Here is a 20,891-nt window from a genome sequence, read left to right as displayed (position 1 = left end):
AATTATTATTAAAATATTAAATTTAAAATAAAAATTTAAAATACATTTTGATCTGTATTTTAATTCTTATAGTCAAATTTTTCTTAGATGCTTGGAGTGCTTTTTTTTCTAAAAAGTTATATACTGTAATTTTGTGTATTTTGAGAATTTGAATAAGGAGCCTATGTTATAGGTTCCTTCTCATTGCTTATGAATTTCAAAAGCTTGTATTTATCTTACATTGTTAATAAATATATTTTTGTCACAATTCATAAGTTTAACACCACTTTGTGATTTTTAAGTAATATTTCAATTGTTATTTGAAAGCTTAACTCTATTGTATTTTTTTCTTCTAGACCTTTTTTTAATTTTGTGTATATCATTTATCTATATATTTGTGGACCAGTTTCAGATGTTACATGAATTCTGAGAATTTTCATTTTCTGTTATCTTTTAAAAGATTTTTAAAATTTATTTGATAGAAAGAGAAAGAGGGAGAGAGGGAGAGCACAAGCAAGGGGAGCGGCAGGCAGAGGAGAAGCAGGCTCCCTGCTGAGCAATGAGCTGGATGCGGGACTTGATTCCAGGACTCTGAGATCATGACCTGAGCCAAAGGCAGACACTTAACCAACTGAGCCACCTAGGCAACCCAAATACAATCATTGTCTTTATATATAATGGAGAGTTAGCAGCTTCCAGAATAGCTTAATTTGACTTATTATTTGTGAGTTATAATTTGAGGGTTGATAAAATATTTTCTGGCGTGAATCTCAAATTCTACTTCCCTGCTATTTAGTTTAACTCCTTAAAGGCCTCCTTAATATTACAGATATTTTTTTAATATAAATGTGAAAATTAATGCATTGTATGTAGAGATTATTTAGTCATATTCACTCTCATCAAGCCAAACCCTGAATAAAAAGGAAGGTTTTCTTCAGAGCACCAGAAGAGTCAGTTCCATCAGTAAGGCAAACCTGTGTTACGGTTAGAGTTAAGTGAAATTACAACAATATTCACAGAAATTGTGTTCAGTTGTGAGTAATAGAGAACTAAATGGCACTAGTTTACAAAAATTTCAGAATTTATTTATGTTACATAATGAGAAGTCACAAGATAGATTTAAAGGTATCAAGGTGAATATCCTAATGTTCTCCTTGCCATTTCCTTTTAGAAGCAAGATGCTTCTCCAGCTCTAACATATCTTTGTCTTGGTATCCAGGAAGGAGTGACATGCATATTTGGAAAGCAAAAATTCTCCCAATGTTTTGTTAATCAGAATCGTGTCACAGAGCCATGCATGTAAGAGTATTGGCAAATGTAATTTTTAAACTGGCACAGGCAACACCCGATAAAACTGTGGTTTTGTTAGTAAAGGAAAAGACTATTCATATTGGGTAAGCAACTAGGAGCCCTTGGAATAAAATTATTTCACACAATGTAGCTCTTTCTACAATTTTTATTCTATACTAAGAAATGCCAGTTAAATCTATACAAGAACAGGGGTGCCTGGCTTAGTGGGTTAAAGCCTCTGCCTTCAGCTCAGGTCATGATCCCAGAGTTCTGGGATCAAGCCCCGCATTGGGCTCTCTGCTCAGCAGGGAGCCTGTTTCCCACCCCCCCGCCCCCTGCCTGCCTTTCTGCCTACTTGTGATCTCTGTCAAATAAATACATAAAATCTTAAAAAAAATCTATACAAAAACAGAATACAAATTTATTTATCAGAATACACATTTCACCCAACTGCTTTTTTCACCTATGTAATTGGTCAAAATCATTAATACTCTTACAAAATTTTATACCTTTTACCTTTACAGTGTTCTTTCTACAATGTAGTTCTCATAAAGCTCATCTGATAGCTATTTAAAAGCAATGTTTCTACAGTGCTTTCACCACATAGATTAGATGTTTAGTAAGAAGTGATATTGTGCTATCCAGAAAGGAATCTATTTTAAGCTCAGGCATTCAAGCAAGCACAACCCTTGCTTTAAAGAAGACTGAAAATCACTATCCTATAGTCACTGTGTACAGATGATTACCAAGAAAGCCCCACTAATAAAGCACTCATTTAGAAAAAAGCAGAGAAGGCAAGCAGTTGTCATTTCTTAGAAAAAAAAAAACAACCCAAAAACCTACAATTGTTCTTAAAAATCAATTTGTAAAGTTTCTATTTATTGCAAGATAATAAGTAAAATTTAAGAAAAGTTCTTCTCACAACACTTGAATAATTTGCTCCAATCCTATAAAATAATGTAAACAATTGGAAAATGACATAATCCAGTCCTATGCTTTGCTTCTTTAAAAGGTCAGGCTTCAGGGGCGCCTGGGTGGCTCAGTGGGTTAAAGCCGATGCCTTCGGCTCAGGTCATGGTCCCAGGGTCTTGGGATCGAGCCCCACGTCGGGCTCTCTGCTTACCAGGGAGCCTGCTTCCTCCTCTCTCTCTCTGCCTACTTGTGATCTCTGTCTGTAAAATGAATAAATAAAATCTTTAAAAAAATAATAATAAAATAAATATAAAATAAATAAATAAAAAAAAATAAAAATAAAAAAAAAAATAAAAGGTCAGGCTTCAGAAGAACTAGAACAGATTTAAGTCTCATTCAGAATGCTCGCAACTGAGTAAACCAACCATACTTACAGGAGCATAGTTAAACTTTAGGAAGATTATGGAGAGTTACAATGTGAAGCAAAAGAAATACTAGAAAAAAACTTTTCTTTCTAATAATGATCTCTCTTTCTAAATGAGCGCTATGAGCAATCATCATCATACCCAGAGGAAAGACAAATAAAAATTTACATATATATATAGTTACTTATACAAAATAAGCAAAATTGCATTTTTGAGGGGAAGAGAACATTTTAAAAAATTCAAAGAATTTTCTGATCCTATTTTTCTTTAAATATCTTAAATTATTAATTGTAACATGTTACCATGGTTCTTTTTCTAGAATCTATCAGTTCCATAAGAGGATCGATTATTATAATTGTCAGAAAAGAATTCTCCAAATATGGAGACATGTTTTTACTATTCTTTTTTGAGTATAGTATTTGAGTATAGTGTTTTTTATTCTTATTTGAGTAAATTATTTGTGAATGCCTAACTGCTACATTAGAGTTCTCATTGCATAAACTAAGAGAAATCTATAAAAGCAAAGCAACTGTAATATGTGTTGTGGTCATGTCTATATCAGAAAGCCTGGGAAATAGTCAATAGTATAGCTTTTTTGGTTTTGTTTTGTTTCAGTGGTTGGAAATGATGGATTTTATATAATACTGAAAGGTTCAGCTAGACCTCAAACAAAGATACATAGCAATCTGATTGAAAAAAATGAGTCAACAGCTTCTTTCATACCTCAGCGTTTCCAAGGATTTGTCAATGAAGACTTCAAAAACTTTATGCTTGCTGAGATGCACCCACCTTCATGTGACGCAACAGTAAGAAATGAGTTTTTGCTTTTTCCATAAACAACAAAGTATCATTATAAAACTTGATCTCTTTCAGATATTTAAATCCAAGTATCTCAGTGAATTCTTAAGTATTAAAGATAATATATCTTTTAAAAATGAAAATTATACTATTAATATTGAACTTGAAATTTGTTTAAGAAATTTTAATGAGGGATGCCTTCAACAACATACCACGCACTGGCGGGGATTATATAGAGTATTTGATAACTAGGACAAAGCCAATGTGGTTGGATCACCGAATGAGGAAGATGGGTAGTTTGAGATAAGGAAGAGGGAACAAATGGTTTGAGGAGAGGAAAACAGGACAGATCATGAAAGGTCTTTTTGACAAATTAAGAATGCATGCTTATCCTGTTAATCTCAAGAACAATGCTAAGGTGATCAAGGGATTGATTCCTTTACAGTTGGAAGGTTTTACCTGAGGAAAATCCTTGGCTTGTATTCATGATTTTGATACTATCAGCCGGTCAAAAAATTAAAGTTCAATATCTTTCTGGGTCTCTGGATATTCTCCATGGGGATCAAATGTGGTTTGACTAGAATTGTGGCTAAGAAAAAGCCAGTTTTAGATTTAAGGTGGTCAAGATATTCAGAGTAGAAAAGAGCCAATGAAACCAAATAAAGCCGAACTATTTACCACTATGGACTGAAGTAAAAAAAACCTACAACATTCTCAGGTTCAAAAAGAATGAGGATGGGTAAAACTATGAAAGAAAGAATAAGATAAAAAATGATACAATATAAAGCCATATGGTTGTTGATCACGTGTGAATGAGTAATGTTTCTGATCTTTCTTGATAGAGATGAAAAAGAGCACATTTTCCATTCAATGGCCACATAATATGTACCTGATGCCATTTCAATATGCTTTAGAAAAAAATACCACACTTGGCACAGCAGCTATAATGAGAGCTACTTCTTGGTCCACGTAGTAGACCAAGTAGTAGTCAACTCTAATCTTTCAGAATCTATTTGTTTGTTTGTTCATTTGATGAGGGCAAAACTCATGAATTAAAATGGGAATGTGGGCGCCTGGGTGGCTCAGTGGGTTGAGCCGCTGCCTTCGGCTCAGATCATGATCTCAGGGTCCTGGGATCGAGTCCCCCATTGGGCTCTCTGCTTGGCGGGGAGCCTGCTTCCCTCTCTCTCTCTCTCTGCCTGCCTCTCTGTCTACTTGTGATCTCTCTCTGTCAAATAAATAAATAAAATCTTTTAAAAAAAATAATAAAATAAAATGGGAATGTGATGGGACCACCACTTCTGAATTCTGTAGTGGGTCTATGAAGGTAGCATTTACCTGCCATTCTGCCTGGGATGTAGTATTTTTTTCTCCAGTTGTGTTGAGGTGTAATTGAAAAATAAAAATTGTATATATTTATCTTACATGTAAATAAAGTGAAATTATCAAAACAATCAAGCTAGTTACCATAGTCATCATGGCACATAATTAACAATCCTTTTGGGGTGAAACCACTTAATATCTAACCTCTTAGCAAATTTCAAGCATACAGTACAGTATTGTTGACTTTAGTCACCATGCTATACATTAGATCTGTACGATTTACTCATCTTGCATAACTGAAATTTTGAGTAATAGCTTTTCATTTCCTCTAACCCCAGCCCCTGGTAACCAGCATTTTACTCTTTGCTCCTATGAGTTTGACTATTTTAGATTATACATATAAGTGAGATCCTACAAAATTTGTCTTTCTATGTCTGGCTGATTTCACTTAACATACTGTCCTTAAGATTCATCCATGTTGTAGCAGTTGAGATCTTCTTTATCCATTCATCCATGCATAGACCTTTTTAAAGATTTTTTTTAATTTATTTAATTGACAGAGATCAGAAGTAGGCAGAGAGGCAGGCAGAGAGAGAGAGAGAGAGGAGGAAGCAGGCTCCCCGCCGAGCAGAGAGCCAGATGTGGGGCTCGATCCCAGGACTCTGGGATCATGACCAAGCCAAAGGCAGAGGCTTTAGCCCACTGAGCCACCCAGGCGCCCCCGTGCATAGACCTTTAAATTATTCCCATATCTTGGCTATTGTGACTAATGCTGCAATGAACATGGGAATACAGATATTTCTTAGAAATCGTTTCATTTCTTTAGTTGTCTACACAGAAGTGAGATTGCTGGATTGTATGGTAGTTCTATTTTTAAGTTTCTTGGGGAAACTCTACACTGTGTTCAATAATGGTTGTACTAATTTACATTTCTACAAACAGTGTACAGGTGTTCTCTTTCTTCCACATCTTTGTCAATACCTTTTGTCTATTTGATGATAACCATTCTAAGAGGTGTAAAGTGATGACTCATTGTGGCTTTGATTTGTTTTTTTCCTGGTAATTAGTGATGTTGAACACTTTTTCATATACCTGTTGGTCATTTTTATGTCTTCTTTTGAGAGAGAGAGATGGTTATTTAGATTCTTTTCTCACTTTTTGAATTGAGTTGTGCTTCTTATATATTTTGGATATATATTAACCTCATCCAGATATATGGTTTGTGAATATTTTCTCCTATTCTGTAGGTTGCTTTCCACTATGTCATTTTTTTCTTCTGTTGTGCAGAAGCTTTTTAGTTTGATGCAGTCTCACTTGTCTATTTTGCTTTTGCTCCCTGTGCTTTTGGTGTCATATCCAAAAAATCATTGCCTAAAACAAGGTCAAGAAGATTTCTGTTTTCTTCTAAGAGTTTTATGGTTTCGGGTCTTATCTTAAAACTTTAACCCATTTTGAGATGATATTTGTATATGATGTGAGATAAGAGTCCATGTTTATTGCTCTGCATATGGATATCTAGTTTTCCTAACATTTACTGATGTAAATGTAAAATGTATCCTTTACTCAGTATGTTTCTTGGTACTCTTGTGGAAGATCAGAAACCATAACTGTATGGATTTATTTCTGGGATATCTATTATCTTCCACTGGTCTACATGTCTGCTTTTATGCCAGTAGCATATTGTTTTGATTATCATAGCTTTATAATATAATTTGAAATTAAGAAATCTAATGTCTTTGTTCTTTGAGTGTGGCTTTTTTAAAATTTCACAGATAAATGATATCATACAGTTTTTGTCTTTAGGCTTATGTCACTTAGTATAATGTCCTCAAGGTCCATCCATGTCACAAATGACAGTAATTTCTTCTTTCTCATGGCTGAATAACATTCTATTATATAGATAATGTATCTTCTTTCTTATTCATCCATTGGCAGATAAAGGTTGTTTTCATATTTTGGGTATTGTGAATAATGCGATAATAAACATGGAAGTGCAGATATCTCTTCAATATCTTGTCTTCATTTCTTTTGGGTATATACCCAGAAGTGGAATTACTGAATTATATGGTAGTTCTATTTTTTAACTGTTTTGAGGAAGTTACATATTGCTTTCCATATTGGCTGAACCAATTTATATTACTACCAACATTGTATACGGGTTTATTTTTCTCCATATCCTCACCAACACATGTTATCTCTTGTCTTCTTGAGGATAGCCATTCTGTTAAAATGTGTGAAGTGATTTCCTATTCTGGCTTTGATTTGCATTCCCCTGATGATTAGGTATGTTGAGCATCTTTTATGTATTTATTGGCCACTCGGTTGTCTTTGGAAAAATATCTAGTTCTTCTGCCCATCTTAAATAAGATTGTGTTTTATTGTTGTTGTCGTTGAGTTGTAGGAGTCCCTTATATATTTTGGATATTAACTCCTTATCTGATATATGGTTTACAAATATTTTCTCTCATTATGTGTTTTGTCTTTCATTTTGTTGATTGTTTCTTTTGCTGTTAAGAAGCTTTTCAGTTTTTATATAGTCCCACTTGTTGATTTTCACTTTTGTTGCATTTGCTTTTGATATTGTATCCAAGAAAATGATTGTCAAGATCAATGTGAAGAAGCTTCTTTCCTATGTTTTCTTCTAGGAGTTTTAAGGTATCAGATCCTATCTTTTAGTCTAATTTTTGTGAATAATGTAAGAGTCCAATTTCATTTTTTTGCATGTGTTTATTCAGTTTACCTAGCCCTACTTGTTGAAAAGACTATTGTTTCCCCCACTGAATGTTCTTGGTACCCTTGGCAAATATTAGTTGACTATATATGTGGGAGTTTATTTCTGAGCTCTCTATTCTGTTCCATTGGTCTATGTGTCTATTTGTAAGCCAGTATCATACCATTATAATTACTGTAAGTTTATCATATGGTTTGAAATCAGGAAGTGTAATGACTCCAGCTCTTTTCTTTTTCAGGATTCTTTTGGCTATTTGGTGTCTTTTGTGATTTCACAGAAAGTTGAGGATTGTAAACAGAGATAATTTCTCTTCCTTCCCTCCTATTTGCATGTCTTTTCTTTCTTTCTTTGTTCCTCCTCTTCTCTCCCTCCCCCTTGTCATCATCGGTGGTGGTGGTGGTCTTCTTCTTCTTCTTCTGCTTCTGCTTCTGCTTCTACTTCTCTTCATCCTCCCCTTCCCCCCCACCCCCTTCTTCCTCTTCATCTTCCATTCAATTTCTTTGTCTAGGAATTCAGACTATGTTAAGTGGAAATGGCAAGCCTGGGTATTCTTCCTTGGACTAGATACCAGAAAAAATCTTCAAGTTTTTCCTTCATTGATTATACTGTTAGCTATTAGCATTTTTTGTACAGCCTTTATTTTGTTGAGGTACATTCTTTCTATAGCTCAGTGTTGATCATGAATGGATGTTGAATTTGTCAAATGTTTTTTTCTGTATCTATTAACATGATCATGTTAATTAATGAAAACCCTTTAATTCTACTGTGGTGAATCACATTGTATATTTTATGAATATTGAGCCATCCCTGCATTCCAGGGATAAAATCCACTTGTGTATAATCCTTTCAGAGTATTGTGGAATTTATTTTATTTAGGTTTGTTTTTGTTTTTGTGCTTATGTTATTCAGGGATATTGGCCCAAGTTTTCTTTCCTAATGGTGTCTTTGGCTTTAACATCAGAGTGGTGTGGCCTCATAAAATGAGTTTGGAAGTGACCTTTCTTCTATTTTTTGGAAGAGTTTAAGAAAGGTTGGTATCCTTTTTTGAATGTTTGGTAGAGTTCACCTTATGAAGTTATTCTGTCTTGGGCTTTTCATACTGGGAGATTTTTGATTACTGATTCAGTCTCCTTATTTGTTACCCATCTGCTCAGGCTGCTATTTGTCTGATTTACTTTTGTTAAGATGTATATTTCTAAAAATATATCCATTTTTTTTCTAGGTTATCCAATTTGTTGGCATATAACTGTTCATATTAGTCTTTAATAAGCCTTTTTATTTCTGAACCATCTGTTGTAATATTTCCTCTTTCATTTTTGATTTTATATACTTAAAACTTCTCTTTTTTCCTTAGGCTGTTTGTCAATTTTATTTTTTTAAAAGAAAACCTTAGTTTTTTTTTTTTTTAATTTTATTTATTTATTTGACAGAGAGAGATCACAAGTAGACAGAGAGGCAGGCAGAGAGAGAGAGGGAAGCAGGCTTCTTGCTGAGCAGAGAGCCCGATGCGGGACTCGATCCCAGGACCCTGAGATCATGACCTGAGCCGAAGGCAGCGGCTTAACCCACTGAGCCACCCAGGCACCCCAAGAAAACCTTAGTTTTATTGATTTTTAAATTTTTTTTTATCCTCTATTTGGTTTATCTCTGATCTATTCTTCATTATTTTCTTCCTTCAGCTAACTTTGGGCTCAGTTTGTTCTTTTTCTAGTTCCTTAAGGCATAAAGTTAATTTGAAATCTTTTTAATATAAGCATTTATCATTATGAATATTCTTTTTAGGACTGCTTTTTCTACATCCCATAAGTTTGGTATGTGATGTGGTTTTTTGTTTTTTTGTTTTTTGTTTTTTTTTGTCTTGAGATATTTTTTTAAATTGCCTTTTGATTTCTTTTTTGACCCAGTGGTTGGTGAAATATGTTGTTTGATTTTTACATATTTGCGTATTTTCCCGTCTCTTTATAGTTGTTGATTACTAGTTGCATTTCACTGTTGGTGAAAAATATATTTGTAATGATTGTGACCTAACACGTGATCTATCCTAGGAACATTCCTTGTGCGTTTGAGAAGACTATACTGCTTTTGGGTGGAAAGTTCTGTATATGTCTGTTAGGTCCATTTGGTCTATAGTGTTGCTCAAGTCAGCTCCTTCTTTGCTGATTTTCTGTGGATGCTCTGTCCACTTCTGAATGTGGGCTATTAAAGTCCATTATTATATGTGTCCTTAAATCTAAAGTAAGTCTCTCATTGAGTATTACTGGTTCTTGTTTTATTTTGATCTCTTCAGCCACTCTGTGTTTTTTTTATTGGGGAATTTGATCCATTTACATTTAAAGTGCTAATGATAAGAGAGGATTTACTATTGTCATTTTATTAATTGTTTTCTTTCTGTTTGGTAGTTGTTTACTGTCATCATCATTTGTTATTTGATATTTTCATAGTGATTTACTTTGATTCTTTTCTCTTTATCTTCTGTGTATCACTAAATATCTTGTAATTTCATTTCTTAAATTGATAACAACTTAACTTCAATCACATATAAAGTCTCTACACTTTCACCCCTCCCCTACTTTGTGTACTTGTAGTCAGAGTTTACTTCTTCTTATATTGTGTATCCCTTAACAATTTTTTGTGGTTATAGTTATTCTTAATATTTTTGTTTTTAAACTTTTATATTAGGATTTGAAGAAATTTTTATACCACCATTACCATGTTGCCTTATTTTGTATTTGACTGTATGTTTACCTGTATCAGTGAGAGTTATGCTTTCATGTGCTTTCACATTGCTGTTTCGCATGCCTTTCTTTCAATTTGAAGAAATTCCTTTAGCAGTTCTTCTAAGGTGTGTCTAGTGGTGATGAACTTCCTCATTTTTGACAGATACGGTCATTGGCAGGTTGTTATTTGTTTGTTTGTTTGTTTGTTGGTACCTGAAATATATTGTTCTACTCTCTCCTGATAATCTTTAGTGTGATAAATTGCTTTCCTCTTGCTATTTTCAAAACCATCTTTGTCTTTGACTTGAAAATTTAATCATAGTATGTCTTGATAGAGACCTCTTTATATTCAGCCTACTTGGGTTCTTTCTGTTTCTCAAATCTTGATGTCTTCCTTCTCCATGCTTTGGAAGTTTTTGGTCATTATTTATTTAGTAGGCTTTCTGTATCCTCCTCAGATTAGGGTATGTGTGTGGTAATGGCTCTGGGTCCAAGGTGTCCTTGTGCCAATACTGAGAGAGCTATGGAGATGCTAGCTCTGGAAGCACAAAGTAGCTCCAATTCCAGGGAAGCCCAGCAGTTTTGGCTCTGTTGTGTCCAACAGGTGGGTCCACACTGGCAAATACTGTGGAGATCCTCAGTGGTGAAGGATGATCATGTCACCTGCTCTTCTTTACACCCACCAGAGAATTCACCATGGAGAGGATTTCTCTTGGCACTGAGCTATGCTGGCCTGGGAAATGAGGTGACACAGGTGAAATGTTTCCTTCCTTTTTCTATATGGCCATTCTTGGTTTTTGTGCTTTAGTGGCATGTTGCAGCATCTTAATTATATTCCAGCATTCTCTCACAGCTATTTTCATTTGTAGATAGTTGCTAAATCTTTTTTTTTTTTTTTTTTGAGGGAATTAGGACAGAATAGGACCTCTTAGTCTGCAATCTTGATGATGTCTGTGATATTGTTTTAATTTACTGTGTTGGCTAAAGTTGAAGAGGGTAGGAAGAGGACAGTTTCAGAGGCTTCCACATAAACTTCCTTGATAAGAGCTCTTATCACAAAGACCAAGAAACCAATGTAAGGGCTCTACCATGTCTCCGTTCAAATTATACATTTAAGGCCCATGGAAATTGCTGTGAGGTAGGTCTATGGACCCCATGGAGTTACTGTGAACTAGACCTAGGTGAAAACTCCATTTTTAAATGCATTCTCCATGTTTCTCATGTAACAGGTGGTCATTGTGACACTTAATGTATTCAGATTTGATTTATTTATTTATTTATTTATTTTGTATTCAGATTTTAAAGCCATTATTCCAAGTTTTAGGTTCAACAGAATACTTGTTTAGGCTGTGACTACAACCTTGTCTTGAGATATGCTATCCTTATAATTAAATACTAGACCCAATACTCAGTTTTTTCTGTCTTCCAACTATGGAAGAGGAGATTTCATTTATATCCTGCCATGGAGCCCTTGGATTGCATACTTCACCTTAAGCAGATGATTGATTTTCTTCAACCTTCTTGGTCTTTCTCCAGTGTATTGATATCACCAAGCCATTCTATCCTGTGGTTCTTAAAATTACTCATCCCCAAATATCTCAAGGTCTGAAATATTGTAATTTCCTGTGCATTCTCATCTGCCAATACCCCATTCCTGTTTAACACCATTAAAAGTTTTATCATTTGTAGTACTATAGTATGCCAGGGACTATCAGTACTACAGTGATAGATTTTTATTGCCAACTGGCTGACAGGCAGTTCACAGCTCTAAAGTCCTTTTTTTTTTTTTTCTACTTCTGATAGAATATTTTGAAAAAATAGGATAGAAATAAAGGCAGACAATTTCATTGACTGTTAGCAACCTTAAGGCTTTTAAGTCTGCTGAAGAACAAGTATGTGATTATTAACTAAAATTTATTTCAAATTGCTAAAAATTTAAATTATCCTTCCCAACACTGTCCCCTGTAAGAAAAGTTTTAAGACATGTTGCTCTTTGCCTAATTTTAGTAACTGTACTTATTTATTTATTTATTTAATGGGACATTAACAAATAAAAATATTATGACTCTCAAAAGTTTGTGCTAAGGAGAGTGTTTTTTTTTTTATTTTTCTCAAATAAAAGGTTATTTTTTTTTCCTCTTTCTACTTGGCTTCTTTGCCATTATTTGCTTTTTTTATTATGTTTACCAGAGAATCAAACACTACAAGGCAAAAAAAAGGTAATAATATCTTTACTCTTCAATTTAAACTTCTAACAGTTTTATAAACAAGTGAGCATTATCTGAGTATAATGAACATAGGTGAAAAAAAACAGTTTAAGGATCAAGTTCATTTTTCATTAGATACAAACTCCTGTACCTCCTCCCTGCTATCAGTGTAAACTGGACTAAAAAAAATTAGTGTGACACAAGTATATATAGCAAGAATGTTTGGTTTTGCTTTTCTTGAAATTGATTTGTACATTAAAAGCAAAATATTTTTCTATTATATTGTTTTAGATAAGGAAAGGAGAGAAAATATTATATTCCTTTACAAGACCACCAATTTAATGATTCTAAGTATTTTAAAATTTTAAATTCATTTTATCCTTTCTAATTTTTCAAAGAACAATCATAAAGAAAATCAAATTTCTTTTAAGTCATCTCTGTACGATATGGTATAATGATAACACACACACACCCCCTCACACATGCGATTGTAACCATATTTCATACTTTATAAACTTTTGTATTTAATACATATATATTTCTATGCCCTATCTTTTATTAAAATGTATTTTTGACATTATAACATTTAGCAACAATTAAAAAGCAAATATTTAAGTTGAAGAAACTCAGTAATTATTAAAATAAATTTCCAGTTAATTAATGGAAGTTTTCTTTTAAAAATGCACATTTGAAATCACATGAAGAGAAAATCATTTATTTAAAAAATGTGTATTGAAAAAGTTGAACACAGTAGAGTGAAATTATAAAATAGCTTTATTTCTTTTTCATACTGAAGTTTTTAAACAGGCCATGTAGCCTTATTCTTCTCTGCTCTCTGGATGAAATCTGTCAGATCCTATGTATTAACAAATAGCTGCATTTTTTTATATATTAAAATTTCCAGTCCTGTCTTCATATCAAAATTTCAAACTGCTGTGCTGTTTGTAGGCACAGGCTGTGCCTTATTGTGCCATAATTCTGCAGTGGGGAAGGGGTTATTCCTGTTTTTTAACTGTGCATCCCTTTCAACTTACTAGATGCTTTTTCAGGCTCCTGTCAGCCAGGATCAAGAAGGAAGGGAGGGTGGATATTATAGGTAAATTCTATGGTTATCCTTTGTGATTTGATGTCCAAATGCAGTCTTTTATATATTCTTTTTCCTGTAACTCCCTGGAAGTGTGCTCTTTCCTATAGGGGACTATTTAATTCATCCATGGCTTCAGGTAGTGGAAGACCTACCAGCCTTTCTTTTATGTCAGCTTACATTTTCTGGCAATTCTCCAGTTTTATTCCTTTCTCTGGGCAGTCCTACACTGGTTACTTCTTGTGAGCCCTCCTGGCTGATGGGAGAGGGAGAATCACACACTTACTCTCTCAAATTCCTATCTCATCGCTTTGATTCCCCAGCAGAGAAGAAAAAGTCAGAAAGGAGAAGACTGTGGGACTCTGACGAAGTCTCGCCCAACAAGCATTGTCATCAGTTTCCTGATCTCAGCTTATAATCTCTTGAGTTAGAAAGTGAGCTAAAGTTCACAAAACTGATTTTACAATTTCTAAATCTCTGTGCAAGTTCTGCAGACTTAAATCCTTGTAACTCTGAAACAACAGGAAAAAAGCACTTTCACAATAAGAAAATTTCACCAAGCACTCTGTTACACAAGTAGCTATCATCTCTCTAGCCTTTATATAAATAAATTTTATTTTATACAATTTAAATTTATAAAAATATAAGGTTAACATTCTGGGAAAATTCTTGGAAAAATTCCACTTAATAGTTTGTGTTTCATTGGTATACATACAACATCCCATTTTATTTATATATGTGTGTGTATATATATATGTAATAAAATTCATATGAAATAAAATATGTGCTTATCCACAACACATAGAACATTAAATGCGAATGTCCCAATTGTTACTTATTATATATTCTGTAATCATATATAGCTTATTATATTATATTACATATATATATCCTATTACATATATATAATAGAATGTTATGATATACACATAAGATACGTATAATTCATAGAATGCGTCAGGGCACATTTTCTATTTTCTTATTTCCACAGAAATTTTACATATAATTTTATTTTTTTCTTGAAACCCTCTACAATTTGGCAAAAGCTATGATATTGAATTGTAGCTCTTTACCATGTGTGTTTTGCTATATAAAAAATCAGTTTTAAAAAACTAGCTTTTAAAAGGAAAGTTTTTTTTTTTCTGATACTACAGATTCACAGTTAAATTCACTAGTTTTTTTAAGTACTTACACTGTGTAAGTTTATTTGTGTGTTAAGTGCTATGGTGGGTTTATGATACAATCTTGAAATGACTACAGATGTAGATTTGGGAATTGTGTACAAAGAAATATGATATTTAAACCACAAAAATAAATAAAGACTCTGATAAAAACAGTATTAAAAAGAAAGGGCTGAATTCAAGGAGCAAATTTGATTAATTCCATACTTCAAAAGATGAAAAGAGCCACCAAAGAACCCAGCAAAGGAGCAGAACTAGAACTATGACAGGGTCCTAGAACCCAAGGGAGAAGATGATTTCCAAAAAGGTGAGATGATTGAATAGTCATTGACATTTTGAGGCCCTTTCTTAACAATAAGAGCTTTGCATGGAGCCATCTTGCCTGGTTGTATCTTTTGACCTATTGTGAGCATTTGTTAGATGACTTGATAGCACCCTTGATGGGAGAAAATAAGTTTCCCTTGAATATATGTATTTTAACTAATAAAGTTCAAACATTTAATCTGAGAATTTTTTTAATGCTCTTCTTTAGCAAGTTAGCTCATTAAATCTAAAAATAAGACCTGAGTGACTTAACTAATTGTACATTATTCTTTAGCAGGTTGGACGGGTGCTGCCTTGATAATTCTTACAAAACTAGTATTTCTCAATAATAAAATTTATAAATCATAAAATATTTATTTTTGTCTCCTCCTCCTGCTCTTATTAATGTTGAGACAATGGTATTCTATTCATGTCTCTCATAGAGCTGGCTCTTTGTTTTTGGATTTTGGTAAGCATGCCTCCAAACAGGTGTACAAATCAAAACACACACACACACACACACACACACACACCCTATTATTTGACAATATTGTGGTGGAGCCAAGGATTACTGAAATAAAACCTGATAAATTCTACTTATCTGTAATAGGGAAACAAAACCAACTCTTATTACAAGAACAAGAAAGACAGTACATGATTAAGTGGAAGTTGGTTTTGACTAGGACTATGGTATATGGAGGAAGAGCAAGTTCCTTGTCAGTTAGAGTGGCCAGGAACATGTCATGAAGTTAAGGAGCTTGAGTTATGTCTCTAAGTAGAGATAGTTAATAAATCAATGAAGAGAGGCACTATCCCTTTATTTTATAGAATTCCATAGAATAGAACATATATTGAAGGAGTAACCAGGGTCATCTGTGCCTTGCTCACATTGTGTGGCGTTATGCAGTGACCATGATAACACCACTCTAAGAACACAAGTAATGCAGTCAGGCCATACTTTATAGCTCTGGAAATGAACAATTTACTAAGACACTATGCTTCAGTTTCCTTATCTGTAAAAACTGAGCTTAGTAATAATGCCTACCTCATAGATCATTGTATTAAATGAGATTATATAAGCCTGAGAACAATGTCTAGCACATTATAAGAACTGATTTTTTTACCTACAATTATTATTATTGGTGTTTTTACTTTTCATTCCATCTTTTTTAAATACCAATTTTATCTTTAAGCTCTCCTTAATTCTTCTTTCATTTTTACTTTTTAAAAAAGACTTATTTATTTGAGAAAGGGAGAGAGAGTGAGCAGTGGGGAGGGAAGAGTGTGAGGGCAAAAGAATCTTAAGCAGATTCCATACTGAATGCAGAGCCCCATGCAAAGCTTGATCCCAAGACCCAGAGACCATGACCTGAGCCAAAACCAAAAGTCAGCTACTCAACCAACTGCACCACCCAGGCACCCTATGGGCTCTCCTTATTTCTTGCCAATACATTGTGACCACCACTATCTTATATGAAAGATATCCAATATACGAAACCCCTCAGTTCACCATCCACATTGTCACTAGAATGACTTTTGTAAAAGTCATATATGATTATGTTGCTCCCTTGCATAAAATGCTTCAGTCTCTTCTAGTCACCTCTAAGATAAAATTTAAATTTCTTTGCATGGGTTTCAAGGCCCTTCATGAATGAATTCACCTGTCCAGTGCATGAAGAACTTTTTTTTACCCCAGCTATGAAGAACTACTTATAGATCACTGAAGGTTTTTTTGTCTCCATGCCTCTGTACATCTTGTTTCCTGTGCCTGCAATGACATGCTCTTTTGTTTTTTTTCCACAAACTTTCATGCATTCTCAAGAAACTCATCGTTTCCTTTCTCTGACAAAATGATCTTTCACTTTCCCCTGTGCCCAGATTTATTTTGTGTAAGTCCCTAGATTGTGGTATTAGTTTTTGTCATGTGACTTTTTAATTGTTATGTTTTTGTTTTCATTCTACTGTAAACTCATTGAAATTAATCTAATCTTTATACCCCTTTTCCATAGGTATAGTGATTGACATAGATACATACATTGTTTAAAGCAAAAGCATTTATAAGGGGATGTCTAAGAGGATGAATAAGTTAGTAAATGGAAATACTCCAAGTACGAAAACCAATATGAGCAGGGAGAGATAATATGGACAGTGAGGAAAACTTATGGTCTTTAGGAATGAAAATGTTACAGGTAACTTAGGCAGGTTCAGTAAGTTTGTAGTTCATCTTTAGAGCCAGTGGGAAGAATTCATCTTTGATGAAAGGACATTAAGGAGCTATACTAATCACTTGAAAAGAACATTAACTTTATACATTTTAGATTAGCCTGACAGTTCATGGTATACGCTGGTGTCTTTTGATTATTATTGTTTTCAAGATATTTGATGTATGCTCACAGAAAGCTAATCTTTATAATATTTTGAGCAAATTTAATATTTTCATGTTAGAGCCAATGGACTTCCCAGCTTATTTAATCACTTTGCTCTGTGTCAGGATGTGCTTTTAAAATTACACATTTCCTCTCCCAAAGAATGCCTTAATAAATTTTTGCTAAAAATAAACAACCTAACTAATGTATGATTAATATTCATAATGGATAGAAAAGTTAAGACTTAAGTGGAAATAATCCTTGTCTTTGTTCTACATTTTTTAGTAAAAAATTATGAGCATTCAGGTCTTGATCTCAGGGGTTCTGAGTTCAGGCCCCACATTGGGTTCTATGCTGGGTGCAGGGCTTACTAAAAAATAGAAATTATGAGTATTTTAAAGAAACAATCAATCCTATCTTTTGGGTTCCATTAATTCTTCATTTGAATATGAAAATGACAATGCTATGTTTTGAATATTTACCAGCTTTTTTTTTAAAAAGCAGAGGAGTATTGTATACTTTATGTGTGAAAAGTCATTTTGTCTGCTGTGGTAGAGTGGATTTATTTGCATAAGGCCCTGAGACACTTCCACCTAATCAGAATCTATTGGGGTGATCATTTCCCAAGTCTGACACATACAGGTGGTCTTCCTTGGCAATAAGTTTACTCAATGTATCAGGAATTAAGTATTTTCATTCCTACTTGAGAACATCTCTCTTGAGTTCATTTTCAGATGTTATAAGGATGGGAGTTGAAGCTTGTACAATATGGAGACACTGTTTTTTTCTTTCCTCCTTGCCTTTGCCTCTATATCAGTTCACAGCTACTTCCCTTCTGTGCTCCCCTATCTACTGAGTCAGTCCTTTCTCACTTCCATGGTTCGTTTGTTAGAATTTATTAGCTTCTCATTCATTTGTTAGGTTATAAAGAAGCTTAGTCAGTTTTCCAGTTGGGGTATCTGGCTAATTCATAATCTTAACTCATCTTTGGATCTTGTTTAACATGATTATGTGTAACCACCAGTGCTTTCTGTACAGGATTTAGTTTTGTTGTAGCTATCTAGCTTTGTCACAAGCTCCAAAATTTAATATTACTACTTTGAAGTAGATCTCTTGTGTTGTAGGTACTTATATGATGGCAGAATGTATAGAACACCTATAATGTAATACATTCATACTATAATATATACATTCATACCAAAAGGAAACTATACTTACAAGAAAGAGAAGGTAGAGATTAAGGGAAATACTAAGTGCAATTTGAAATAATAGTAAAAGTGTGATAAAAATGATAAAAGAGGGGCGCCTGGGTGGCTCAGTGGGTTAAGCCGCTGCCTTCGGCTCAGGTCATGATCTCAGGGTCCTGGAATCAAGCCCCGCGTCGGGCTCTCTGCTCAGCAGGGAGCCTGCTTCCTCCTCTCTCTCTGCCTGCCTCTCTGCCTACTTGTGATTTCTCTCTGTCAGATAAATAAATAAAATCTTTAAAAAAAAATGATAAAAGAGCCTAGTATGAGACAGTTCTAGACTTGAAGCCTGTCTCTGCTATTTACTGGCTGTTTGACCTTGGATATGCTCCTTAATCTTTCTAAAGGCTTTCGTTCCTCCTTTCTACCTCACTTCCTCCCTTCCTCCTTTCCTTCTTTCCTTCCTTCCTTTCTTCCTCTTTACTTCTTTCTTTCTTTCTTTCTTTCTTCCTTTCTTTCTTCTTTCTTTATTTCTATTTATTTATTTTAGAGAGAAAGAGCATGCACACATGAGTGAGCAGGGGGTGAGGCAAAAGAGAAGGAGAGAGAATCTCAAGCAAATGCCATACCAAGCATGGAGCCCCATAAGGAGCTCAATCTCACAACCATGAGATCTTGACCTGAGCTGAAACCAAGAGTTAGTTGCTCAACCTACTGAAACACCCAGGTGCCCTGTTTCTTTATTTCTAAGATAAATTTAGTGGTAGTAATAGTACTATCAAATTCTTCCAAGTAGTGTTGTTTTAAGGATGAAATAAAATGATACATGAAAGTGCTTAACACACAATAAGAGCTTAATGTTGTTTTTTATTATTATGCATTGACAATATATATGAATTGCCAAATGAATTTTGTAGGCAACAAATAATTATTTAAGAGTCTAAAGGAAAGATAATAGCTTTAGCAGGCAATCGATTAAAAAAAGGGGAGGGGGGTGGGGGGTTGAGTGAGCCTGGTGGCGGGTATTAAGGAGGGCACATATTGCATGGAGTACTGGGTGTAGTGCATGAACAATGAATCTTGGAACACTGAAATTATAAAATTAAATTTAAAAAAAGATTTAAAAGTTAAATTTAAAATGGATAGGCATAACATATTAGAGGAAGTATTTTCTATGGTTAATAAAGGCTGCTAGGATGACTAAGTCTATTTGACAAAATATTGTTGGTGACAATGAATTAACTAGAATGATAAATCCATCTAAGGAAATAATTTGGAGATAGGGCTAGAGAAATAGGTAGGAGAGTAGTGGATATTGTATTTGAAGTTTAAGGGGTTCATACTTAAATTGGGCATTGCATAAAATTATGGACATTGACTTATAGTCACAATTTATTTGAACACAAAAATTTATATAAGGTATAGTTTTGAAAGAATAATAATAGAAGTACCTAGCATGGTGTCTGGTACATGAAGATGGAAGAATAATTATGTGATCACTGCTGTGGCCCAGAAGTAATATTATGAGGACATGAATACAGTGATTAAATTCTTAGCTTGTGCCTGTGTAAATCAAATAATTAAATAATATGATACCAGTACAGTGAATAAAGAAAACAAAATTATATTTATTTGCAATCATTTGGAGGGCTTTAATTATAACATTTATATCCTTGTTAAAATAGGAAAAGGCAAGGGTTCTACCTCCCTTTGTAATAGTATAAATTGGATAACTAGAGATAATGAGCACATATGCATAATATAATGATTGCCACAGAAATTTAATTGATATTTACATTAATTTCTATGTTATATGGGAATTGATCCACACTTTAAAGTCTTCCTTATTGGTTTATATCATTTGTTAGCTAGTCAGTCAATAATAAGCTGTGTGAGTGAGAAGTAGGTGATAGGGGTTGTGGTGGTCAGAGTTTGTTAAAACCAGTTTTCTTCCAATATGCATGTATCTTTAATTTAGAGTGAAAATATTTTGAGTAAGTTAATAACTCTATTATTAAATCCTAATTTTTTAGTCTCCCAACTGCAAAATATTTCTAATCTGTGTTATCAGCACAGAGTATATCTTTCTTACCTGAGAGTAATTGAGATGTGAGGGTCTTACTCATACTGTCCAATACATTTCAGATTTTATCAGATATTTGGGAAAAAATGGGGGTGACTTTAGAGGCATTGATAAATGTTTGTTCCCACAGTATAAATAATGCACCTCTCTTATAAGGCAGTTGAATAACAATTTCATCTCTAGACCCAGAATAAAACTCAACCAATAATTTCAAATGGGAATTTATTCCAATTAATTTTAAGTTCTGAGCCCAGCAGGGTATTGGAATATTCAGAAGAGTAAAGAGAAAATCATGTTTGATAAAGATA

The 20,891-nt window shown here is 33.8% G+C and overlaps 1 protein-coding gene across 1 annotated transcript in view; it reads left to right on the top strand.

The window, feature by feature from the left end:
- The window catches only part of CNBD1 (cyclic nucleotide binding domain containing 1), a 472,936-nt gene that overhangs the window by 239,943 nt on the left and 212,102 nt on the right, over positions 1-20,891 (top strand). Inside the window, exon 6 of the mRNA XM_047728365.1 lies at positions 3,222-3,412. Within this exon, the coding sequence (XP_047584321.1) occupies positions 3,222-3,412 (191 nt within the window). The remainder of the gene's footprint in view (positions 1-3,221; positions 3,413-20,891) is intronic.

The sequence above is a fragment of the Lutra lutra genome, chromosome 4 (assembly GCF_902655055.1).
Source record: "Lutra lutra chromosome 4, mLutLut1.2, whole genome shotgun sequence".
In the NCBI taxonomy this organism is placed as follows: domain Eukaryota; kingdom Metazoa; phylum Chordata; class Mammalia; order Carnivora; family Mustelidae; genus Lutra; species Lutra lutra.
The sequence above is the reverse complement of the archived record's forward strand: the minus strand, read 5'-3'. Positions and strand labels throughout refer to the sequence as shown.